Source organism: Zootermopsis nevadensis, unplaced genomic scaffold (assembly GCF_977971745.1).
Source record: "Zootermopsis nevadensis isolate Lab colony 2312 unplaced genomic scaffold, Znev_1.0 Znev_ptg000022l, whole genome shotgun sequence".
NCBI lineage: Eukaryota > Metazoa > Arthropoda > Insecta > Blattodea > Termopsidae > Zootermopsis > Zootermopsis nevadensis.
The window spans coordinates 14,406,454-14,434,385 of record NW_028259154.1 but is presented as its reverse complement, the minus strand read 5'-3'; the positions used below and the strand labels follow the sequence as shown (position 1 = coordinate 14,434,385).

Below are 27,932 nucleotides of genomic sequence, written 5' to 3'. Positions count from 1 at the left end.
TAGTTATACTCCGCTCCCCCAAGATAATTGCCGACATGTTTGTTGGAATAAACCATGACCGCATGTTGTAACATAATTCATGATTAACAATCATTGTTCCATATTGTTCGATGGTGCGTGTACTTAGCAATTGAACTGGAGGTGTAAAATAAAAATGTTTGGAATGCATGAAAATTCTACACGTCGATAAAACGAAATTCGTTTTGTTTTTTCCATGTACCATTAAACCAGATCTCACAACTTTGCTCTTATTCTGAGATCTGCCTTACGTTATTCTCCATTGAATCCCTAGGTCTTCCAATAAAAACGTTTTGGAGGCTGTATTTCTTACTTCAGTCTTGCACACCTAAATATGTGCTCATTTTACTTCACATACATAAATGGCATAACTCTGAAAGTATGTTTGTCTAGTAGGCATTATTTATTATTTACAATATTTATCCCTTAAGACAAAAGTAATCTGAATAATATTTTCAAGCTCGTTCCATACCTTAAAGGAAAAAATTATATTTGTTCTGAAGACAAATTGAAACGTAAAAATACCCTCTTTGATTGAAATTAAGAGTTACTGAACGTTAATATATTTCTGCTCCTTAAAGGGTTGAATGGTGTTCTATTTTAGTGCAAATAAATATTATATATTTATAATTTTTGTGTGTAATGGATATTTGAACAAATGTGATGCACGGCCAGACAGAAATATGTAAATTTTTTAATGTGGCAGTTATATGAAAGGAAAACAAGTGGATAAAGATCTACATTATGAAACTATCTTGTCTGCTGGAAGTGTAGCCCATTGCAACGAAGGACACATCAAACCTGTCTGGGAGGTTCTCAAAATGGAAGCAACATTACACATGTAACAAGGTCTGAAATTGGGTCTACCACCTACCACATTCAAAACTAGTTTATCGGTTATCACTTTGAGACCCTGTACACAATAATTGTGCAGGTCAGGACATTTCGTCTGGTTACATCGTAGGATAACGCAAATGAATCTTGAGTTCTGTATTTTGCGAACGTGGTGATCTCTCTCAACGTTACGTATTTATAGTGTTCAAATCTGTTACAAGATTTCATCAAAAAACTGGAAGAAGGGGATAAAAGAAAAAGGGCACGAAAATAACTAAATTAGTGGCAGGAAGGAAAATGGAGGCGAAGGAGAAGAAAAATGATGGAAAATAAGGAATATGATGAGAAAAAGAATACAGAAAATGAGTCCAATACTTTTATGTATGGCTCTAAAAGGTTAAGTGATTCGATAGCATTTGTCGGAAAATTGACTACATGATTTCAGTGGGGGTATACAAATATTCGAAAGGAATTTCAATTCTTTCTTGCATGAACTGCATATCCTATATTGCATTACACTTTATTGAACCCGATAAAAAAACGGTTTAGAAATGGAGAAACAAATTATTACCCCAAAGATCGCATATAATGTAACTGAATATGTAAGGATGTTGCTCGACCTAATATACGCACTTAGATACATAAATATATGCATACATATCTAATTACCATGATAAACAGTGAACTCCATTAGAAATATGGGGTAAGAAAAGAAAATTTATATTTCTGAAGAAAGGAAAATAAATTGAAACCTAAATTTCTATATTTATTCGCGTCAGTCAGGACGTTTTTTCTAGTTAGTAAATATGCTTAAGGGGTCTCATTTGTCTTTCCATTAGTTGGCAAGAATCCGGTCTAAGGCGTGGACCCTGGTCGCTCGAACGTTGCAGTCGAAGGATCGAATCCCACTCGTGGCATGGACGTGCGTCCGATTTTCTTGTGTTGTGCTGTCCTGTGTAGGCAGAGGCCTTGCGACGGGCAGACCCATCGTCCAAGGATACCTGTTAAATGCGCACAAAATGTTTGAGAAAGCTGACACAAGTTAGTTCATTATTTAGTCACTTATGGATGGGCGTGTAGTGCGCTGGGGAGGGATCAGTACACACTGCTTGTAAGGTGAATGAATTAATCAGGAGATAATATTAAGATTAGTTTTAAATAAATCATTATTCACTGTTGTCACACCAGTCAACGTTATATAACTATTGCAATTGACGAAATTTTCCAGGAAAATGTTGGAAAAGTGCCCCAAAATAGACCACGGACACTTCCTTCCACACTTTCTCAATTTATTATCCAATACCATGCTTCTGTTCAAAGCGACATAACCAATTAAACTGAAAAACGTCGTTAAATAAACTAAAAGGCGCAATAAGTTCACCTATTTAAAATGAAAGCCCCGTCTACTATTACCTGTCTTCATTACTGAAGAAGCTAAGGTAAAATATGTATGGTATCCGTTACAGAGAACATGCAGAGACTTCTGAAAGTCAGGTGATGCCGTAATTGTAAGAAATGCTTCTTGTGTGTAGTAACAAGGTCAAGATAAACTCACAAGCTGTTATCTTGTCTACCGAGAGAGACAGGTGGTCAGAACGTATATCGGAAACTTTTTGCCGTTTATTACGTATTTGTCACTGTGAAATGTGGTATTGCTAACTTTTAATTGTGACAGATATTGGATACATACTAAACAGTAACATGTCACTTGCACAGTCTAGCAGTAATAAAGTTTTATTCCCATTTCTTCTGTTAAAACAGGTTCTAGTTCTAGAAGATGATTCTTACACAATTGGTGTCCTTCAAAACCTTATATAGGCCTAACCCTGAACATAAATAAACTGGGACTTGAGAAACTCTGAAGTTTATTTTTAAGGTGACAATAATATTGTTGAAGATTACTTATAAAATGCTGAGATTCATAACTTAAGAGTCTTGCTGAAATTCCTACATGAGTAGGCCCCTGATCTTACTACAGGATATTTTTCTAACCTTTTTTCTGAACCAAAAGGAAAAAGGTGGCTAGTTCTGCCTGTCAGTCCATGCATAGGACCCTACTACAAATATTTATAACATTTACATTTACTACGAGATATGTGTTGCCTTGATGTCATATATAACAATATATCAGTATGCTCAATACGTAATTAATAAACTACCTAGTACAGAATCTTAATCGAAAAGTTAATAGTTACACTCATCTGATAAGAAATTTATCTTAAATTTCATTTAAATAACTGTACTTACAGAAAGCCAACATTTGTCATTCTCATGTTATAATATTATTCATCCAATTTTATTACGCAGTGAAACCCGTCGATAGCACAAGTGAGATGAACCAGAACATTTTAATCGTAGTATTTTTTATCAGCATGCCACCCAAGTAAGCTACAAGCCGAGTTTCAGCACACAAGTAGTGTCGTGTAAACTATATGGAACTTCATATTCATAAAACCAAAATTATAGAGTATTTCATTTAAATATAACTGCAACGATAACTGTATTTGTAAGATTTAATGATGTAAATATAACAAGACAAACGATTTTTTAGTTTGTATTTGTTAGTAAGAACTCTCAGAACAGCTTTACAGAAGAAGATGCTGAAAATATCCGCCACATTCTGAAAGGCAAGCATCCACCACTTTTAGTGCGTTTCGTAGGAATTTGTTAAATATTTTTGGCCAGTGTTTGCAGCTATCTGTTAAATATTATGTTTAAATTAGTCTAAGCTTCGTCGACTAGTAGAATAAACTTTTTTAATGAAATCCCCTCAGAAGGACGTCTGCTGGGGTAATGTCTGGAGGTGACGATGGCCAAAGGCCACGCCCAATAATGCGTTTCCCGAAGAACACTTGCAGTAAAGCATTTGTTGGATTTGCAGTGTGAGTCGTCGCCTCATCATGTTGAAATCAGCAACATTTTCTTTCACTTTAGATAAATTGGGTTGGACGTTTTTGATACCGTTTCTCTTTAACTGTTTAGTCAAACCACAATGATAACACATTTAATCCTTCAAGACACTGCGTATCACATGCAAATCTTCAGTGAATACAGAGGGGTTTGTTGCATTGCATGTTGGTTTTCACCATTCCACATTCGGTTGTTTTGACTTAGTGTAACCACGGAAATGGAGCTAATCTTAGTCACGAAAATAAATCGTCCGACACATGAACTTCTCCAAGCACAAAACGACGACACAAACGGCAATATTGAATTCTTGCAGCTGTTTCCTGTTGTTGCAGCTGATGAACTGCTTGAAACCGGTACGGCCATATTTTATTTTTGTCCTTGATGAACACTTGTCACAGATAATCAACTTCGTTCAGATAATCTTCCCAAAGATTTTTGCGGTGAATCGCGCCACTGTTTCTTTAACGTCGCGGAGAGTCTCATCTCTGGACACTGTCCGACGCCGGACATGTCGCAAGCAGTGTCTGTGTCCCGGAATTTTTGTTACCAGTCAGTGCATTTTCATATTAGGTATTTCCTTGTCTGGTTGTATATTGCTGAATGATTCTCAAAAAGCAGAAAACTATTTCGATACAAATTGGTTTTCGAGAATGAACACATGTTCTACTCGTGAATACATCCCGTTCGCAACTGCACAGCTTTTGAGCAGTTGGCGTCGGCAGCGGCTTAGCAACAAGGGCGACGTACACTCGAGTGTCACCAGGAAGATAGGGAGCGTCTATTACACGGTGGTGGAGCACCTTCTGATCTAACTTTCCTTAGTATGTATTTGTTATTGTTTTGCGTTGTAAGTGGTACACTGTGTATCATTCACGCTTAAAAGTTACGTCATTGATTGTAATTAGTTTTTTATTGAAGTTAAAATTTTGCTTGTTGACGAAGCATGGTGTAATGCTAGATAATAAATTGCATTTTACTGACACTAAGGGTGTTAGGTATTATTTCATATACGTATTATGCACATATAATTTTCTCCTTTACATAATTTAGTTTACGCAATTCTCTAATTAGTTTCAAGCTCGAGTTTGCCTCTGTTGTATGGAATAATCCTACGCTGACTGGCTGTAGCAGAATATAAAATATTGATCGTTTGCCAGTTTGCGTAACTATCTTTTCTTTCTTATTTTTATTTCGACATGTTTCTTTCTTTCTTTTATTTCGACATGTTTCTTAAATATGATTTGATTCTGAATTGTTTGAATTTTAGAACATTTCATTCTAGATGGAAAAATCTCATTGCTTTATTTCTTTGTAATGTTTTCAAGGGCAAAAAGGGAATTTCTATTCTGTTTATGGGCACTGTTGGTATTATTGTGCCTACAAGGCAAACGAGAATAACTTCCACTTTAAGTGAGCAGTGGACTAAGAAAATATTCTTTAGGTACATGCCCCATTGCTTCAATGGCCTATGTAAATAATTTGGGATTTTTAGAAAAAACAGTTTTACGTTTAAGCGCACTTCATCTGCAGTGGAACAGATTTTATTGTTTATTTTCAGCTTAATTTAGTTCGGTTTCAGTTTGGTGCTGATTAAAAAAACTGCTTTGGCTGTTTGCATTAAAGATTTTATTTTAGGATGTTTTCACTGAGTAGGTGACAGTTGGAAGTGCAAGTCTGTAAAATGAACAATCTGGATGGGACATAACTAGAGATTATGACTAAATAAGTACCTAGTAATTCTTAACTACGTAACTACCTAGATTGGCTGCGTAATTAACTAAATGACTCTCTAGGTAACTGTTTATTAAATGAACAGATTAATCATCCAATAACACACTAACCAACAAGCTAATTGGCTAATTAATAACCCATATAACTAAAGAATTAAGTCGCTAAATTATCTGTCAGCGCAATGAGTAACTAACCAGTAATCCTACTCTCTGTTTATCTAAGTAGATAATTATTTAGCTTAACAATAAGAACAATATGCAGATGTTGAAGATATTAGCATACTGGCGTTATACATCATCATGTTCTGAGAATAAGTTGCTAGGTAATGAGACAGCAAATTCAAAATCAGCTTAAAATTGCCGATTAATTTACATAAGCAATCTGAAGTGTACTAAGTCCTCCAATTATGTCAGTAACGAAGAAGGAATTGAAATCAAGAGAGCGTCAGTTAGTACAGCGGATACGTCTGAAGAGATTAATCTAGAATGAACGTATTTAAGGGTGTATGATTTAAAGTGCTTTTAAAATGACATACGGATTTCTTTTGATATTTTGTTGGCTCTATGTGGAAGTCTACTTGTGCAGTTAGGGACTCGATATTTTCACCTGAAGAATTCAATGCTTTGAAAACTGTCATAAATTTCAGCAGTTGATACAACTTCGTTGTTATTCTCACCAGTGAGAATCGATCCGCCGTTCCCAGGATTGTGAGGTGTGGCCCTGGTGTATGCGCCTGCGAGTTATATTAGCCAGTAGCACAACAGAAACGTTTGGGTTGCAGATAAGTTACGGCGCCTGCAGTGGTCAGAGTGGGGGAGTCTGTATCCTGAGGCATTGATAAAAATCACGTGTCCATTAGGGTGTAAGGCAGTACAAACTCACTGACAAATCTTTACCTGCCTGATGCAAATATAATGATATTTTTTTTTCTGAGGCCACTACGTGGTCCTGGTTTGCTATCGTCATCATCATCACTTCTTCGCCAAACTTCGTTTAACGCAGATCTGCAATATCCAAATAGAGATATCTGACATGCGGTTGGTCCAATCAACACGGCTTCACAATTACGCTTTTCATTTCACAAACTGTATGCAAAGAGCTGAAGTAAACCATTAGTTGTGTTTGTCGATGTTGGTCTTGTGAGTAGTAAACGCGGTGTGGATTTGCAGGTATATACCAGGAAGACACATCATGTCAGGGAGACTTAAATGGTCGACAGGCTTGCATGTAGGATGGAAGATCTGTGAAATTGACCCCCTGCATTTTGACGTGAAAATTTTTGACTGGAGAGTAGGCCTATATGTGAGATACAAACGTAGATGGTATAATATCATCGATGGATTTTCGAGAACCAGGATTCTAGCACTGGGACTGGATTTAAAGTTCCTCAGTACTTGTCTCAATGGAGGACTTTCATAAATGTGGGTAATTAATATCCGGGTTCGTTAGTAGCAGGGATTTCATTGACCTGCTGTCATTAGAAGATGCATTTTCACTTTTGGTTCCGAAGAACAGGCTTAGAAAGACGCTGTGTATTTGGAATTTGGGTGTCTGCTGTGGAGAGCCTGTTCCCACACCACGCCCCTCCGTCCTCCCACAGGAAAGACTCGTGCAGGGGGAAAGTAAAGTGGGCTCTGTGGTGTGTACCACTCGGTCTTTCATGACCATTGATAACACGCAATTTCTGTGTTCTCACAGTCAGGAATTATTAGTTTTCTGTGTGACTGACAGCTGCAGGTGGCATTGGAAGGCTCGTATTTTTTCCAAGGGTCAGCCTGTACTCGAAGAAACTGTGTGTTCAAGTAGTAAAATTTGAGGTTCTCACGGTGAGGGGTATGAAGATGGCTGAAGATTACTGTCTTCTGGGTTGTTGCGCCGTGTAGTGTGGTGGAAATTTACCAGCGTTTTAGAGGTCCTTCCTGCCTCCATCGTCAGAACTAATGGAGGCAGTAAGCACCTTTGAAAGTCGGCAAACTTCTACCAGACCACACGACGAAAAAGCCCAGAAGACAGCAATCTTCGTTTGTGTTTAAATATTTGCTTTATCAACTGCATATAAAACGAAGGTTAGTAATAATTTCAAAAGGGTGACTGGAATTATACTGAATGGAGAAATGGAAGGACTTAAAGAAGAATAAATGTAATGACATAAGAGGAAGAAGACATGAAAAACAATAAGAATAAAGTAGCATTAGAATGAAATAATAGCCTAACAAGGAAACTGGAATATAATATTATTTATAGTACTATTTAATGACGTTTTCAACTAAATACGCTACGTGTATCTGACGAGGAACTTCATAATTTGTGCCTTTCACAGTATCAAGAAGAAAGAGATGTGTGGGGCAGATGATAAGTTCCTACAGAAGTTAGTCGGAAGAGTAGACAAGAGCCCATTTAGGAGATCTAGACGAAGGTTGCATGATAATATTGAAAGGGATTTTAAAGAAATATGTTATGAGGTTGTGTAATGCGTAATGTTCGTAAAGAAATTCTGATTACTAAACTACTCGGTAATCTAAAAAAATATGACATCCCGTTAACGCAAACATAAGTCGATATTGTGAAAGTCGGGAAATACCCGTCCAAAGTAACTAAAAAAAACCTTGTTTCTTGTGCACTCGTTATCTTTGGCTTTAGTTTCGTAAGTTCAACAAATTTAAGGAATTGTTAAAAGTCAGTCAAGCTTCTGATCATTCTGCTTTGTATAACCCTTACTAGGCATTTGTCCTCCAGGAGATGGTGCAACTGCAGTTGTGCATGCCTGTCTAATCTGACTTGTGAAAAATTATAGCCAGCTAATTGTACAGGCCTACATGCGGAAGTCTGACAATTATATGTTTAGTATGATTCACTCGTGCCAGTGCTTATAACGGATTAGCTCTACTGCATATTTAATGAGAGTTATTAAGCGGCTGCATGATAAAACCAGATTCTGAAGTGACCTCCAGACAGAGTTGAATTGAGGGGCTTTCACGAACAGAGGTCACCAAGCCACAGGGTATCGTAACACGAGAGTTGGCAAGTGGCGGCGATTCACAGGTCTCATGAATTAGGCTTTAAGTTATGCTTTAGATCCATTGAGTGCCTATAAGTCTCACCTTCGAATGTGATCAATTCGCTATGGACGTTAATGACATTTGGTACTTCAAGCCGTTACTAAAATTTGATAAGGTGACAGAGATTGAGAAATATAAGCCACCAAATGTTCAGCAACATATAAGAATTTAAGACAACCATCTTCTACGGTTATGAAAAATGGACCACAAAGGTCAAGATGAATCCAAAATAAGAGTTGAGATGAAATAATGAGACGGGTCTCAGGATATAATGGAAATACCGTAAAAGGAAAGAAGACATGTTGGATTAACTGTCTAACAGCCTGTGTATTGGCAACATTTTTTTATTGGGGAAAGAACTGGGTTTGGCACGTTGACAGCATAGAGAGACCGATTGGAACAGGAAACAAAGGCTTAAGTTTGAAGAGACTGTGTGACAGCTGAGGTCGGAACGAGTTAACAAACTGTCCGAATTTTTGAGAGTCTGACAACGATGATGGTAAAGACTACTGGGGGTGATGGAAGAAACTGAAATTTTGTTGTCGGATGGACAGCGTGGGTAGTGTCCCAAATTCGTGTTTAGATTATGGAATAAATAAAGCCAGCTTTGTTTCAAATAACGTAATTCAGGTCCGTGAATATTTGTAAGAATTCACAAGTATTGTTTTCAGACACTTTGATGCAGTAATTATTTGTGGATATTCTGTCGACGGCAGAAGATATATAGTGTCGAATTGTATGCGATAATTACTACCCCAGTTGTGAGTTTATAAGTTTCATCATAGTTATTAGACACCATGATGAGTTAGTTACCTACATCTCCCGTCCTCATAATCTAGCTTCCTAAGAGACAGCTTCATATTACCCTTCAATGTCCCATTCGATCTTCCGAGTTGACATTTATCAACAGGTTTCGAGACCAAAATCTGGTATGCGTTCCTTATCTCCACCGTTGTAGAAATGATATAATATTTATTATTATAATTATTTCTCTACCAATAACAGCTGCAAAAACGTACGAAGAAAACGTATAGTAAGACAACATGTGCCTCTACCAGAACAAACAGATCAATTGTAGTAACAGAACGATGTTATATAATTCAGTATCCATGTATTCTACTCAAATAATGTCATACAATTCTCATAGCTCATCAAACATCTGCAACTAAAACCAACTTCAGAAATCAGTGATAAAAGATACCTACTCCATATTCCATACTCCATTTTGTCAAGGACAGTATCTCGTTACAGGGAAGATATTTTTTTCTACATAATCAACTCATCACACTATATTTACAATTGTTGTGTAAATATTTATTGTAATGAATTTGGCACAACCCGTTCCCATGTATCGAACTTATTTGTAATAACAGTAGTAATAATAACAATATTGATAATTATAATCATGTCTCTGAAAGTCACGCATTCCCCCTGTGGGACATGCAGCCTTGCTTTCACCATGTATGACGTACAAGCAGTCTCTTCCAATCGCAGACCTTGACCACATAAAAGGAACCAATCACATATCAGATTCCAAAGATGCGTGCTGCTTCAGCTGTCTTTTTTTTCTAGATCTCCTTCAATCCCTCGTTAACTAACCGTATTAATTTGCTGATTTATTTATGAGTTAAACACTGATTCATTCCCGGCTAGAGCCCTTACATTTTGGCTCAGATAGACTATGAAGCATTCAGTAGGCTTAACTGTAATGTTCAAATACATTAATGTCGTTTGTAACGTTACTTATATTTGGAAGGTTCTACTTTTGACCTGGTCTTGATTATAATGACATTGGACTGGGCAGACTGCGAAAAACGACCGAACCTCTCTGCCACACGACTGCTAGTAACCCGAGTTTTGAGTGATACCAATGCATATATACAACATTCTTTAACATCAATAAACTGTTATGTAATTTTTTTCACAGTATATTTGTGAGTTTCACATATATAAAAATAAACCAGTATTATTATAATACGATGTTACAGCACTAACCAACTGATCTTTGAAATGTAGACGTGTGTTCTCTTTGAGGTAAGAACTGTCATTTAAACGTTATTTAGGTTACCTTCACACTTTTTGGTTCGTTGGTTTGGACTTTAAAGGTGTATAGTTATTTAGAAAATTCGACCAAATGGGTCCCTGGTCATTAAAGCATGGTGCGTCCTCAGATTGAGGCTTCGTGATTTAAAGTTTGCTGCTTTATTGAACAGTCGCGAATCCTGGTCTAGAATTTAGGTCGTTCTGAAATTCACTATTATTAAATCCCCCCAACAAGCGCACCACAGATGTTAAGGAACTTTTTATTATTTTGTCGCTGTTGTGTTATGTAGTAAAATATTTCATTTATATTCCTCCAGTTTTAGTGGTATAGAGCAGCACTGCTAGTCACGCTGGTCAGTTCGCCGCGAATGTTAAATATGCCGTCGCTGACAGCCGTCAAGGCGTGGTTATGCGGAATTGGAAATGGTTATGAGCCTAACAACCCCTCACTGTAAAAAAGAACGCTTAAAAGACTAGTATGTTAACGGGTCTCAGAAAAATGTGTGAACTGGTTTCATCTGACTGAGGAAGGGACCCAGTGACATGATTCTGTGAACATGGTAATAAAACGTCTGGGTTCCATAATACGCGAATAATTTTATGATGAACTGAACCACTCGAGGAAAATTATTTGAAGTGTTGTACAGCTAAAATTTAATTAAAATCCCCATTCGAAGATTTTTTAATGCTATGATGTAATGTGTTGGATGTGTTATTCCTATGAGAAATTATGTATAGGAAGATTGGAATGTATTTAGAGAATGTGGATTAAATTCATCTGTTTCTTTGTACAGTAACGAACTCGCATGAGTGTGGTAATGAATTTTTGATTCGATAAAAGTTGGGGAATTTCGTCTTCTGAGATACTATTAGCTTCTAAAGGAAGTTTATTTTTCATGCATTATCCTAATTACTTGCTTAGTTATTATCAGAATATTTAAATGGCGCTGACGATTTGGTATATCTTGTACCAGAAATTTAGTTCATTGGTTCCGAAGGATGACTTGACTGGAAATTACAAAGCGAAATAGAATGACTAACTCAGAAAGTTCTGGTATTCAGTCAAGTCTGTTATTAGGGTGATTGCCATTATTATATGGAATAATGCTTAAAATGTAGTGTTTACTTTCACTTTTTTTGCCATTTGTGACAAACTGCCCATTGCAGACTCCCCACAGTGTCACATTCTGCTGATCGGTAGAGTCATAAAATGTTACACTCCTGGCGAGGTGTTGGCTGATCACCTGTCGCAAGTGCGTTAATCACTTTTCGTTACCTCGGGTAATATCGCCATCTGTCTTTTACTAAGCATCACGAACAAAGTGCGAGGGAGTGAAAGAGAACACGTGCTGTTGACTGAAGAGCGTGATGAAAGAACTTCTGCAATTACAGAAAATGAACTGTTAGGTTATGTACCGTTCGCTTAGTGACGTCATGATTCACGTCATCATAATATTGACAGTCTTAATGATTGATTTATACTCTTTGTCTGTTTTCAGTACCGTTGAAAAATGGCTTTATGGGACAGGAGCTGATAACATTTATGAAAATTTTTCTTGCGCCCAGAATAATTATTGTTGCTGTTTTGATTTGTATTTGTGACACTATTACAAATTGTTGTGATTGTGAAGTGGTAGGACAATTATGCGAGTATTACAGTAAAGGTGAAATAGACGATAGTGGCCTATTTCAGTGTACTTGATTAGTATTAACTTGCAAAAGTACGAGAAACATTAATCAGGTTAGTAGGTGTTCTGGCCGAGATTCGAAACAGATACCTATTGAATACAGATTTGAATAGTTGCCGATATACCTTCCTGTTCTATAATGTCTTTCGTGGCATCGGCTAAATTCTGTCGAGGATAGTGGAATGTTAAATATGAAGTGATAAAACTGGCGTTATTCAAAAGACATTATTACATATAAAAATTATATTTATTATTAAAGACGTTCTCATAGTTTTCGAGTGAGTATAATATTGATCTTCGAGGACACAGTTTTTTTTAAAATTGTAGGCCCTAATTGTTTGAAATTGTCAACGTTGTAAATGTAACTTATAGCTAGAAGCTGGACTTAAAACGGTAGTATTACGAAGCGTAGTTTTTTTAAACAGATCGAGAACTTGTACGTGCTGATTTAAAAAAAAACAGACCATATCAACATTAAATATTTATAAAGTTAATGATAAGTGTTCGGCGTTCACAGTAAATTAATTCTGAATAAATACTTTTCATTACAGGATTTTCACTGTAGTATCAGAAGCTGGCTTCTCAAGGTCGTGCTAAGATGTAAGTACACATTTTATTTTAATTATTTTACATGACGTGCTGGGTTAAATACGTTAAAGTATATTTACTTTACGTAACTGAGTATTCGCTGTTAAGTAATTGAGCCAAACTTTACCGTTTACGGAAGTCCATTTGTAAACACTGATTGAAATAATATGGATTCAACAAATAAGAGTAGTAGTACCAGTTTGTATGTTGAATATTTTATTTAAAAAAATAATTTATTTATATACGTATATTTCCGTGGTAACTGCTAATTTACTTACATACTTTGGAACATGAAAATTCACTACAGAGAATTTAATAAAAAGTCGATCTTTGCGTGTTCTTCTTTCGTTTACAATTGTAATGTAATATATACTAAACTTGTTCTGGTTTCTGCAGGAACAAGGTTCATAGCAGGCAGCCCCATAGAATTGTAGATACAGGCTGTTTTATAGACCTGGTTGAAATTTATGTTCTTGTAGATTGTGTATTTTGTGAAGTCATTGATTCTGGAGGTTCTATAGTTACCGTACCTGAAGTTTAGTGACCATTGCTACACCGGTGCATTGCATCAAAACTACAAAGGACAGAAATGCTTAATTTCGTCAAGTAAACTAGGAATAAACGAATGAATTTACTAAATATCTGTTGGTAGAACCCAAATGTTTAACATCGTTGCTGCTAAATATTGCCACCAGACACGATTCTAAGCCAGTTCTATCCGCCTCTTGTCCTCATGACCTTGCTCCCATCTCTTTCTCCGTCTTCCAAGTGGTCGTTTTCCAATCTGTCTTTCCACAAAGGTTATTATGGCGTGCACATATTTTATTGAGGTCACGCTCATGTTCATATCCGGCCGTGCAACAGGAAGGAGGGATCATACGAACTTCCGGTTTGTGTAAGAGTGGCTGGTGGGGAAGTCGATCCAAACGAACCAATAGGCGTGGTTGCTCGCCTCCCACACAGACCAATGGCAGCGCTGCTGGTGTCATAAGACGTCACTCCCTCACTGTGCTCATAGGCGCACGTGAAAACCATGTGAGTCCTCTTAATGAGGGGAAGGTCAGCGAGGTCACACGAGGTCGTGTTGTTCTGATATCATCGGGTCGTGACAAGTAAAACACTTCGTCCTTTTCCGTTACACATGTACAGTTATGTTATGACACTTTCATACGAATCATTTACAAAGATCACTAGCAACCTGGCGTCGAACTCTTGCTATTCAAGGAGAAATGTACACCGTGATTTTACTTACCAGTACCATTATAATCTCATGCAATGCGCCTTTGTTTGATGGTTTGCCATATGTCGTCAGTAAATTGAAAGTATTTTATGTATGTGTATGTCTTTGTAGAAAAATGGTATTAAGTAACTTATTATGAAATAATTAATTGTTTAAGAAACAGGAGAATTTCGATTTAAAATTAAATTTAGATAAATTTTCGTTTTCGTCAACAAGGCGGGCCGCGAGTACTTAAGAAAGTTTGAATGTGGCCCCATGTCTGAAAAGGAAGCGAACCTCTGCCTTTCGCAGTGTCCGGATAAAGATGTTTGTTGATCTTATTTACGTAGATGCTGTTGCACTTCTGGGCTTTGACGCTGTGTAAATTCTTGGGTTTCGGAGAAACACACTGCCTGATTCTGTGTTTGACGGCTTCAGACAGACAGCCAACAAGCGTGTTATTATTTTTCTAAAATAAATATTTGATTTTTTAACCAGGGTTGCTGGACTTAATTATTTGTTTTAACCTGGTATGTGACGTTTCTATGATGCCGTGTTATAAGAACATTAACAGAGGTTAGTGGCGACTATTTTAATACTTGTTTCAAACAGGAATGTCTTTCAAACGTATTTATAGGACATACATTTTCAAAAGGTTAGCAACAAAGATCTTTGATATGAACTGATATTGCAGTTTCTCACAATGGCGAGTAAAAGACGGCTGTGATATTACGCCACGTAGTCTGGTAGAAATTTACCGACGTTTCAGATTTGCTTGCTAGCTGCCTCTATCATCAGGCTGTTATCGACCTACTAAGAAAGAAATATATTGACCGAGATATTAAACTGTGTTTAAATTTTATTGCGTAAATGGTCTGGCAATATTAATATCCGTGGTCTCTATCGAAATATTAATAAGAAGTGCAGCCTTACTGTGAGAATTCCCACACTTGTTGAATTTTATTTCGTCATGTGAATGCAATCGTGGATCACAAAATTCGGTTCAGCCTCCAGCTTCGCAACTCCCGGATTCCACTGTAATGGGATGCTTCCAGCCTTGACATAGTCTATCTAGGTAGCAATTTTCACTCAGAATTGATCGAAACCTCTTCCCCCCCCCCCCCCCCCCCACGTCCATGAAAAATTCTTCGCCTTTAGATATTTCGTTAGATTTCGTTATTAGGCTAAGGATGCGCGAAATCTTTAACTCTAGAGAAGACGTTAAGTATTATTAGTTAGGAAAGACTGGAAGTGAATAACCGAATGGAGCAGAATCCATTCTAATAAGTTCATAGCCGTTAAGTGGAGAAATGTTTCGCATATTAAGAATTCCGAATGCTTATAACCGTGTTTGTAGTCGCGCGGTCTGAGGCGTCATGCTTCGGACTGGTGATACGGAATGCGCGATGGTTCGAGTGTATGGGACCGGTGCTAACCCATCATCGTGAGGAAATTGGGGAGCTACAATGAGTAGCGTAATCCGGTCAGGAAAACTAGCAATGGCTGGGTTTCGTCGTCACCAAATATCTGGTTGGATGATCGTTCACCTCTGCTTAGGCATGTGAACGTGAGGCCAGCAGTCAAGCTAGTCGGCTTTGGCTCTCTGGAGCTGTTACGCTACGGATTTAATTTAATTTAATTGTCATAACCGTGTTCACAAGAGCCCGCCACTGGAAACAGTCCTGAGCCAGATGAATCCAGGCCATATCTTCACATCTTACTTACTTCAGATATATTTTAGTATTAAATTCTATATTCGTATAGGTCTCCCGAATGGTAATTTTCCTTCGGAATTTCATGCTTAACCGTAACATATTTATGTGCCACAAATGCCTACCATATAATCCTCAGTTTCTGATGGGCATAATTATGTTTGGTTAAGAGCAGTTGAAACTCGTAATGTAATTTCTTCCAGCCTTTAATAGAAATATTCAGTTTCACATGGAGTAGGTTTCTCCTGCCACGCGAATTTCATATTCACGTGGTAGACTACAGTCCACTGTCGCAACGATGCTTTGACGACCGAATAATTACTGTATAAACATAAAAGGCTGCGTTCAAGGAATGTCAGTATGAAAATATATTTAAGTTAGTTAAGTTTAAAAGTTGCGGTTTGGTCTTTTGAACCAGTTTATTTGTGTTTATTAGCTGGAATGCACGAGTAATTCGTCTGACTGTCAGTAGATGGCAGTAAGGTAGACCCTGTCTGTTCTCTGACATTGTTGCAAGATATGATCTGACAATGAGCCGAAAAAACTTTTGTTCCTAATGGTGAGTGAGTTAGTGACATGGGATGAGTTGATGTGGTGTCAGTTGCTCCAGAATTTTACCTGTCCATCACGTCCCTAGCGACTGACATTTCGTATTCCTTTTTTAAAAAAATTAACAACCCGTCAAGACCCAATTTGATGATACCACGAAAATTAAGTTTCCCGAGTGATTGTCACTCGCTATGAAAAGTTGATCTCTGTGATTGCAGGCAGCGTGTTCTAATTCAAGCGTTTTTATAGTTGCAACATTGCTAGTTACTAGTCTACGGTCAGTGGCGTGCAGACATCAAATTATACGCTTTTGTATAATGGCTAAGCCACACCTTAGCCATGTTTCATAGTCCCTTCGGGATAATATTGCTTCTAGATTGCAGCCTGGCATGTTAAACAGACAATAAATCATGATTCAGTTGTTAGTTCCCGTCTTTATATGCTGTACGTTATTTCTGCTGACACTTCACTCATCATCTGGTGTGACAGCGCTGTTCCCGAAGATGCTGTGACAGTGCGAAACCGTGCTTTGTGATTCGATGTTGGCCTTCTGAAGTCTGGTTTGCCGGTCTCTTGTGTGGTGGCCTTCGACGGCTTTGCGTTCAATAATGGATAGAGATTCATGTACGAAATTTATTGACACTGTTGTCAGCAATCCTGCTTTATATACGGGATGTCGTCGGTTCCAATTACAACCTTTAAACTGTCTAGGATATTTTTATGAGGGGTTTTCTGACTTTATGAGCGTCTTGGCTTCTCATTTACTAGAGGCACTGGGTTTTAGTCATGCCCATGGGTCGACTGTACTTACTGAGGAATTTTGCGATTTTCCTGATTTCTAACTATATGAAAAGGAATGAAATGTGGCCCATAAACGTAGCCGGGAGGCGGATCGCCTGTAGGACCAATGGGACATCTGCAGTCTCCTTTAGAGGTTAAGATGATATGGTGTTGACAAATTGATAAGTGAAATTCTTATTCCAGAGGTACTCAGTTTGAATCCCGACTTGTATCTCAACTATCTTCAGTTCATGAATCATTCTGTAGTGATTAATTTTATGGTGATAACCTTGGTAGTAGATTTGGAACCGTAAAATTAGCGAATAACGTGTTTAAGCCTTTCCATGCTACAAAATACAAGTCAATCTATCTGGTCTATTAATGGGGATACCTAAGTGTTGTTTTCCCAAATTATCTCTTGACTGTAAAAGCCGATAGTTTATGACATTAAACTGTGGGAAATAATATATCTTATGGTAATATGCAAATTACACAAGGTATTCATTAAGGTCTAATAGGCATCGCGCTGCGTCAAAGTGATGAACGTTGCCGTCTTGTCAGATTAACTTGCTGTCTCGTGACGCAAAGTTAGTGTTGTTTTTTATGCAAGGATGTAACGGACTGTCACGAATTGTGTGATTTATCAGGAATACACCAAATGGTCACGAATTCTGATTGGTCGTAACGGTGTAAACATAATTATAGATTGTGGTGGCCATGAGTGGTCACCCTTACAACGTAGACCGTAACTAATTTTGCCACCGTGAAATGTATCGCATGACCTGCCGTGAAATCATATAGTCTGGTACAGGGTGAGAAAAATTTACTCGTATTGCCTATTCGATCCTTGAATTCTCTCTCTTACGGCAGTGGTTGACGCTCATAAACAAGTGAGGTACGTGTAGGAAATATTTAATAAGCTTTTTTGTCTTTTGTCTCAGTTTCAGATAAATTATGTTAGCAATAAGACTTGAGGGGTAAGAAGCCGACTGCTCTGGTTTGTGAAAAGATAGGTTTGTGTGAGAAACTGCAAGTGTTTTTCTCGTGATTCGTCCGTACGACTTAAACTTGATATTGCACGACGCGGTTAATAGTCGAGTCGTCTCGCTGCCACGGTTGGTTGCCTAGCAACGCCACAACAATCATCCGCTCATTGACGGCAGGACGTGCTGCTATTACACTGCCCGCACGATTCCTCTGGGCACAAAAAATTTCTTGTTTCGCCACTCGAAGCTTGCAAAACTGTTACATGCCACAGCCGACATTCTCGTGGAAATGTAGCGAACTTCTCTGTCCCCAAGAATATACTCGGCTAACAAATCTTTTGTAGGATTTGAGGTTTTCACGGCGGTGAGTCCGAAGATGGCTGTCTATAGTTTTGTGGTGCCGTGTAGACTGGTATAAGTTTACCAACGTTTCAGAGGTCATTGCTGCCTCCATCGTCAGGACGATGAGTGGGCAAACTTCTACCAGACTACTCGGCGCTACAATAAAGAAGACGGCCATCCTCACTTTTGTTTTTGTTGGAAACTATGTTATGTAAAAAGGAACGGAGAAAATATGAATTTCAGATGAAACGGCTTTCTCAATAGGGTTTCCTTTTGTTCGTGTTGTTTCGTTCTGTACCCTGCATCCTAGATTTGTTGAAAAGATTCTTGTTATGAATGGAAGAATTCAACCGTAAGCAACTGTTGTGCTGAATTTTAAATGGACTAATGGAAAAATAAAAGTGGAAACAAATAAATAAAGAAACAAATAGACAGGTATAAAGGAAAATAAGAACTGAAAATGTATTCTGTCCAGCAGCAACGTACTGTTCTTACATAGACCTTTACTGCATAAGTTTCTGACCCATTCGTAGGGCCATTCTGTTGCTACCGTGTTTACAAGATCCGCCTTTAGTCTCTATCATGAACCAGATGAATTCAGGCCGTGCCCTCCTACATACGCCTGAATTTATAATTTAAATTCTGTATGAATTTAACATTTCCACATGTGTGCTACATGCCCTGCCCTTCTTCTCTTCCTTAATTTGGTGACTGACATTCTCCTCAAAATCTTGCTCTCTGATATTCACACTTGGCTTCATATCCGATTTGACAAAAAAATATGGATATTAGGTTTAAATTTGAAAAGATTTCTGCATATGAAAAGAGACAAAAAACCCATATTGGCCTTCGTAGGATAATGTGGGACTTTCAACAGAGGACTGAATTGAATTGTATAAGCTCGGCTGCTTTCAAATAGAAGAAGAAGAAGACCAAGGAGGCGCTGGAACGTGTATTTTGAGGACGGTACAGACGAAAACTGATGATAATACAACGTCATTATCGTGCAGATCCGTTGTCCCCGGACAAAGTCTGTATCAAGGTCTGTTTGGTATCAGTGTGCACCTAAGTTAGTATGATCACGGTTTTTATCGCACAAATTTTCGTTAAAATTTAACGTCGGACCTATTTCCCTGTGTTAACCTCGTTATACAACGCAACTGATCTATCACTGTCAGCATAATATGGCAATCGTGCTAGTACGTGTGGGATGATGGAATTAGTGGAAGGACGCAGTGTTGGCAAGCCTGTTCTTAACAAGTATTTTGCCTGCAGTTAAGCAAGAAGTATCACAATTAAACTAGTAGGCATGTTATTGCAGTGGCAGTTTTGTTATACACGTGGTATGTTGCTATAGAAACCACAAATAAAATATTTGTATCATGGAAACAATGTTTATGTTTAGTATTTATCATTAATAAGATAAATGATTTATTCTCGTTTATGGATCATGAATTATTGTCTCATTATCTTACTTTATTTTTTACCGAGAATTCCAGTATATTATTTTGTATTGTTGATATTTATATGGGTACGGAAATTTATATTTCGCTGTAACTGAAGAACACTGGTTGAAGATTCTTAAAAAGACGGTACTGAGAAGAATATTTGGACCTAATAAATATAAATAAAATCAAAATTAAATTACACTGCAAGAAACTTCATAAATTGCACTATTTCAAATTTTAATACGGTAATAAAATTGACGAGAATGAGATGGACGGTTCGTGTAGAATTCATGGGAAGGTGATAATTAGTTGAAAAATTGATTTAGTAAATGTTATTAAAGTTTGATTTTATAAATGGTAAAATAAAAGACTGTTACTATTTCTACAACTGGACGGGAAAATACAGGAAGAGCTGGTGGATTGGATTCAACTGACTTGGGATAGGTCTATTTGTGTATGTAGAAACATTTTTAGAATGTTTATTTGAAGCTAATTTGTTTATCACCACAGAGTTTAAACATTTTATGAGTCCTAAATAAACGAAGAAAAATGGAAAAAGTGATTGAAAGAAACACACAGAAATAGTAATAAAGGAGGAACAGGGAAGGAATGAGAAGGAAATGTAATGTTAAGATGAAGATAAAGGAAATGGAAAGATGGAAAGTAGGAAGGGTGTTTGAAAGTTGAACGGGATATATACACAAAAGAAACAAATCACATGTGAGTGGAATAAAAAAAACTGGTACCGAAATGAAGGAAATAAAACAAAGAAGTAGGAGAAATAAATTCAGAGAATCAGTGCTTAGAAACACAAATAGTTCTGCATAAAAGATTAAGGATAATATATAGGCCCATTGTTCAATCATCAATCAAGTTAAAGCATGAACAAGCAGTTTGTGCTTCTAATCCTTTGACAAATCAGAACTTCCATCACAAAGTATGGTTTCTGGCTGGAGAGGGTTATCGGTGTGTTAATGCAAGTTTCTTGCTGCTACTCAGGTGTGCCTCTGTGGTGGATATTGCAGCATTTGCACTGCCGTATCGAAGACAGTCTGCCTTGATAAAGACGGCCCACTATTCAGCGAGGTTGTCATTTAATGGACCAGTTCTTGACCTACATTCATGGCAAGTGCTGCTAACGCAATGAATGTTATTGGTTCCCTCGGAACCGAGTTTGGCGTACTGTCTGCTTCTGATTAACATTCACGTTGAAGTCGGTTCCTTGGCGCGTCCTCAATTTGCTTACGAAAACTAAATTCAGGTATGAAGTATGAACAAGTAGTTGCAGACAACCGACAAAGGGTGGTTCTACATCTTGGGGATTGGATGTGAGGCCAACAATCCCTCGCCGTAAGAAATAAGTGTGTTACACATTGCCTCAGGAGGTCCCGAGGATCAAAACTTAATATTCGATAGCACGGTGTACAAATTTGCTAGTTGTATGAAAAGGAACTTCTTGAATGACCAATTAATTGTCAGCTGCGACTGATTATGCATCTGCATGTCACTTAAACGTTTTAAAGCACCCCCCTTACCATATTTTTTTTTATTTTGTTGTTTAGTTACTTGTTTATACACTTAATAACAACTTAACAATGAATATAAGTAGGGCCTGTGGTGGAATAAAATTAGCATACAGTGCAGTATGTTTAGAGAACAACTTATGCATTAATTAATTACGCTAACCAATTATTTAGTAGTGGAGAACCGCCCTGGAGGAGGGCCTAAGATGCTATCTCCAACCGACTGTCTGTACTTGATTGGCTCTGGGTGCTGTAACAGTACACTGTCATTATTTCGAATTTCTGGACGTCAGTCACACAACTCCTGTCTGGCTACGCTTGTATTTTGAATTATTTAACAATCCATTCCCCCTCTCCACCCTAGCTTCAATTGCTACTTGTCTCTTCTTCCAACAGACAAAAGGCGAACATGAAATTGCGAGATGCCAACTGATCCACCTGGTGTTGTAACTTCTACAGTGTTGCCAATAAATAAAGTTACAGCAGTTTTGACTTCGGGGTCAGTGATTTCCGTGCTGTTAATGTGATGGAAACCGTAACTGAAGTGAACCCTTTTCACAGGAGGAAATTACACATTGAGAAGCATTACAGTTTGTATTCTTCATTTGGTATTGTTAGGATGATTAAATTCTGAAGTATATAATGGGACGTATATGTAGTGCCGATGTGAGAAGTGCGTATAACATTTTGTCTGAAAACTTGAATCACTAGGGCGACCTGTGTAAATAGGTGGATAATATTAAAATTGATATGTCTGTTAGTGAATTAGTCCGTGTACTGATTTTGTCTTATGATTGGGTCTGATTGTGGGACTTATGAACATAATGGTTAAAGCATGTAATGTCAAGTTCTGAAGGAAAATTATGTTAACCTTTCTCAGACAAATCTTATTTTTAGAAGAAAGCATTTAGCAGCTTGGGGTTAAATATTTATATCAACATCAATCTGTATAACAAAAATTGTTCCATGCAACTAATTTTAAAATAATCTCATTCGCTTTATAAAACAGTAGGCTCTGCTGTTTGCAACTTTCTGTTCCGATTACTGAATTTTTGCTTTCATATTCTAAAGCTTAATTAGTTTTAAACCCTACAAAACGTTAGAGCTCAGTACGCGTTCAGAACGTACCTGGTTCAAAACGGAGCAGATGCACTGTATTGTATGAGTTTCTTCGCCGTCTCTTTCTTTTAATTGCGACGTCGAAGTTAGAATGAAATGTGTTTGTTACCCTAAATTCCAGCCAATTAATCAAGATCAAACAACAGAGCTGCAGGGCAATATTATAGCAACTAGTGTTGACCATGTCTCACTGTGGGGAGTTTGCTTGATTTCCGTGTGTAAGGTGTGTCAAAATATAGTTCACAGTGAAAAATGTTTAGCAAAGAATTAAACATTGGATCTGAGAAGTTATTAACCGAACTCAATTAGCAGATCCCGTTACATTATTTTAAGGTTGAAGAGCCTGTGTATTGCTCCTCTTATTGGCAAAATAAGAACATGACAATTTATTGATTTTTAATGAGTAATTCAGCACTAGAATGTCCTGTGTGCTACTAGATTATAAACAAAGGTATGAAATTGTTTAAATGTGTGAATTTTTAAAATGACAAATGTTTACCTTATAACTTGAAAAGAAGACAAATTTCCTAGATCTTTGAGCAAGTGGGAAGCCAGTGTTATTTTGTTTGATGTTGTGAATTTGATTAAATTGTTTTAGGACACCCTGCTATAGTGGGCTTTTGTAAATACGTAATGTTCTATAATATCTGGGAATTTTTTGATTGGTTGAAACTAACTGCTGCTAATGAACACCCTGTCGTGTGAGATTAATATATTACCGGGAGTTGGGATAGCTCAGAATAGTAACTAGGTTAAGGGTTGGACGTCCAGGGTTTGATGCTCGGCAGGGTAGTATTTTCTCTTTGCCACAACATCCACCCAGCCTCCTATAGAACTTGTACTAGGATAATTTCCTCGTGGATAAAGCGGACGAGGCGTAAAGCTAAGCACTCACCTTTAACCAGTACCGAAGTTAAGAATTCGTGGAGCTAGGGAGTATATAATGAACCCAATTGACCTGAGAACCAAATACTTAACCAAATCGTCCGCACCCGTTCCGGGTCACTGTCGCGGCTACGTGTCTTGTTCCAGCCATAACATAAATATAACAGCCCAGTGACGTAATTCTGTCAACTAGACAGGCGAACGACTTGACTGTTTGATGAGTATGCCTCGTGTTCTTAGCCAATAAATAGTTCTGCGGTTACTAGCCTTTTATGACCATTAAAAATACATTAAGCCGTCCCTCCCTCTCGGTGATCGAGCACAGAGACATGACTCTCGACTTTATAAACATTAGCTTTTACACGTGTGTCATGATGGGAGTTGGTTTAATAATATTTTTATTACATCAGACACAGGTATCTATTAAAAGTAATATGCTGAAATGAAAGGTTAAAACTTTTATAATAGATTCAGATCATTTAGCGGGGCTGTAGCATAGATGTGAAAGATGAGAAGTACACACAAAATATTGGTGGGGCACAAAATAAGGAAATAGGCCACTTAGGAAACCAAGATATAGGTTGGAGAATAATTTTAATATTAATCTCACAGGAATAGAACAGTGTGTTGCGAATTTTTTATAAGAATTTGCTTATTCTTACCTTATAGTTAGACAAAAAGCAATTATTATCTGTCATCATCGATAGTTTTATTTTACATGTGTAATGTTTTGTTTTCATATGCGTGCATTCTTATGGGAGAAGTATTTATATGTAGATACATATTTATGGCAACATATAGTTTCGTTTTCCCGTTTTGTCAAACGATATTTTGTGGTGTGCCGTCATGTGTCTTTGACAAATCAAAATGTGCCAAGAGCGAAATGGTTGCAGAACACTGGAATAGTGCATGGACAGGATTAAAATGGCTCACAATGGGGACCAATGGTCAGCTAGAGAGTAGGCTCTGTAATGAGCCTTAAAATACCTTAAACCGCTGGTAATATCTCGACTTCTTATAGAAGTTTCGTGTTTTCAAGGACTCTTCTTCATTGACGACTGTGAACTCTAAATTGATATCCTTACCAAACTCTTCAATCTTTTATGGTCTAGCTGATATCTGTTTCTGTAATCATAGGCCAATATATTTGTATACATTGGCAAACGTATGTCTGGGATACAATACTTGAAAATGAGAAATGTTTACCTTCTGATTATAAAGACAATTTTTATTATTACACGTTCGTTATTGAAAGTGAATAGAATTAACATAGATGTGGAACTGTGTAGACCAATATTCTTCCAGTTCTCATGACTCACTTCCGAAATCAACTAATTTCGATTTAAATTTGTAGGCTTTTGGGTAGTTTTCACTGAAGTTTTACGGTATAATTATTTTTCTTAAACGCATTTTTATAAGTGGGGTAGATTTCCACTCAAATAACTAGGTAACTGTTGTTTTCATATCTCTTCACGGAGACCGTATGTCCCGTGTGAGATTTTTCGTGGTTTTCTTCAACCCCCGGAAATAAATACCGGGTACAATACCATAAATTATGCCACAAGCTTCCATATTCTTTTTCTTTTATTATTCAGTTGTCATCTTAGTATTCTATGCTATATAACTTTAACTACGCTATTGGTAGCTTAAATAAAACGTACAAAGCCCGTTAAATATTCTGTGTCCTTAGCAGATGCAACTCGTAAATGGGCCCGTGATCCTGTTTTTGTTTCTGTCAGAAAGCGGCCATCGAACTAAATATCTATCTTCAATCTGTTCCCACTCATGAGTTTACATTTATCAGATGTTCAAAGACAATTTCTTTCTGTCAAGCTTCTAACGTCTCCATCTTTCCTGCGAACAAAAGAACGTCGACATAAAAATATAGTTCTTGAATCGATTAATCAAATAGGTCGAGCCATCTTATCCACACATTTTGTGTCCTTGTATTATGAAGGTTTGGGGTTCCATTACAGGTTAAGTCACTTCAGTAGCCTTGTACAACTTGTGGGTGTAATTAATATTGTCAGACATCTTGAAACAATCCTTGTGCTGTCTCTGATCACAGCGCTGTATTTGTTGTGCAGTGGTGCCACATTTCCGGAACACAGCAATTCTATAAATAACACGAGGACATTCGGCCCAGTTCCAAACAAATGAATTATCAATTTTTCACAGCTCTCTATATTGTATTGCCACTTGGTATTAGAAGGAGCTTCAGATGTTTAGGAGGAACTTACTGCCTCCATAATAAGAGTGGTGGTGGTAGTAATAATATATTGTCTTGTATTAGTAGCGATTGTGTGAGTAATAACTTGTACCATGAAGATTGATTAAGTAGGTTTCTCCAAATGTTGCATAGGCGTTATTTTCGATGCTACAGCTCAGAATACACTGCACTTCATATACGAAGATTTTACTGATTTAATTTTTCGTTCATTTCAATACACGCATATCTGTACATAGTTTGAAAAATCACAGCTGAGGGAGCTGGCTTCTCACAGCACAGACGCAGGATCAGTCCTATGTAACTTCAGGATTCGTGGTTGATGAAGATTTAGTGGAGCAGGTTTTTCTAGTCGTTCCATCATTGTTCCTTATTCTTTTATATCCGCCCCGTGAGAAGTTCGATAGCTCTGATCAACCAGCGTGTTATCACACCCTCATTCATTAGGCCAGGCCCTTCATCTGCAGTCTGGCACCCGAGTAATTTCGGAATGAAGGCAAGTGTTTATGTACACGTTGTAGCAAAATAAAGCCACACAAAATTGTTTTCGTGTTTGTAGGTACCCTGATGTTCATTTTATTGGATCTTTCGGCTAGTAAATCAAAATATTGTCTCAGAAGGCCGAAATTTTCTCAAGAGCCTGGGGCCTATGCTCTCTGATAATTGATAATAGATCGACATGAGGAGGATATTTATATCTTAAGCAGATAAAATATTAATGTTAGAATAGTGAAATGTAGGCGGTTCTAAAGGTGTGGGGTCCGCAGTGGCCGCGCGGTCGCTGGGACCGTGGGTTCGAATCCCACGCAAGACATGGATGTTTGTCCGCGTTTTTCTGTGTTGTGCTGTCCTGTGTACAGGTAGAGGCCTTGCGACGGAACGATCCCTCGTCCAAGGAGTCCTACCGAATGCCTATAGATGAAGCCAACGAAAAGTTGAGACCCGCAGTACTCAGGCACTTGAAGAACGGGTCGTTCCCAGTATCCCAATATCTAAAGGCGTACCTCTGGTACCGGAAACAAGTAATGCGTACAGATTTCGTGTGAGTAGTGTCTTGTAATCGAACGCTTGGAAGAACAAAGAAGTGATAGCCCTCCTAAGGAGACTGGTTGCAAACATGGCAATTGCAATTGGATCAGCATCGTGTCAGTAGCGGTTTTTGGAATTAATTGTGTTAAACCTTCGAGATCTGCTATCAGTCATTTTGATCAGGCACGCTGCTTTTATCCTCTGGTCTAATTATTTTCGTGCTGTCTGCCAGATATTTCAGTTAGATTCACTGGTTCTTCTTGATCGTATTTACTTTGTGATAATATTTTGAAACGTAAGTGAAATACGCTTGCTTAGCAGTCACTAACTAACTAACTAACTAGATGGCTTTCCGAACCCGAGGGTTCATCACCGAATTAACCAAAGCCCTCCACCGGACCCTGTCCTGGGCCAACAAAATCCAGTTTCCTTCAACTCCTATCTCTCATAGATCCCGCCTGACATTATCCTCCCATCTACGTCTAGGGCTTAGCAGTCACCGGACATTTAAAACTAAAGTTTCGTGCATTCTCACTTTCTTCGTATCATGTAAGTGAGTCAATAGAATACGGTCTGTGATACTATGAATTTTAACCTGAAAGTTGTGTGTTTGTATATATAGAGGAACAGGACGACCCAAAACAATATGCAGAGATTAGTTCAATTGAAGGATGATACGGTCTTTGAGGAAGAAGTTTTTTTAATGAAACCGCAGTAAGATGTACATTTCGGACAACGTTCAGCGCGAATGCAGACTTTACTGTTTTGTGAATCCCCAGAGGCAAGTACTGAGTCGGTAGGGAAATTTATTATTACGTTGAGTTGTAACTCCTCCACTATAAGTCCTGGTCCCCTGAAGCCATTTTGTCTAGCTGCCAGTAATGCCGGTTAGAGTGTGCGTGATCAAGCATTCAATCTAAGCATGTACAAATGTAAGCAATAGATTGGTCTCTGAAATTATTATTATTATTTTATGTAAGCAGTGACGTATTGAGGCCGTTGCTAAATTGTAGCCTGCATATATTTCAGGTCAGTGTCATCAACCGAGCAAATTCGTAGACTTGAATCGAGTCCTCGTTTAAATATTTCACAAGAGTGAAAAACTGTTCTCCATAACGCATTATCGACAAGGTTTGCACAGCGGTATCTCATCTCACCTGTGTTTGAAAGGTACTCGATTTGTGTCTGGCCAAATGAATCACTACCCTGAGTGATTGTTATAATATTTTCCTCAGTTGATCT

General features: G+C 37.8%; 1 protein-coding gene and 1 long non-coding RNA gene across 4 annotated transcripts in view; one reads left to right on the top strand and one right to left on the bottom strand.

The window, feature by feature from the left end:
• The window catches only part of LOC110839745 (uncharacterized), a 276,902-nt gene that overhangs the window by 22,773 nt on the left and 226,197 nt on the right, over window positions 1-27,932 (top strand). The window contains exon 3 of one of the 2 annotated variants that reach the window (XM_087353669.1): window positions 12,835-12,883. In XM_087353669.1, coding sequence (XP_087209795.1) covers window positions 12,835-12,880 — 46 coding nt within the window. In that variant the 3' untranslated portion in view covers window positions 12,881-12,883. Of the gene's footprint in view, window positions 1-1,691; window positions 1,813-12,834; window positions 12,884-27,932 lie in introns of those variants that run through there. The other variant, XM_022084226.2, reaches the window with a different exon arrangement.
• LOC147873024 (uncharacterized) lies at window positions 399-4,818 on the bottom strand. 2 transcript variants are annotated; one of them, XR_015536501.1, is made up of 2 exons: window positions 2,266-4,818; window positions 399-1,853 (listed from the first exon to the last, which is right to left on the bottom strand). It is a non-coding gene; the product is annotated as an uncharacterized LOC147873024 (long non-coding RNA). The 2 variants fall into 2 exon arrangements; XR_015536500.1 differs by having other exon boundaries at window positions 3,100-4,818.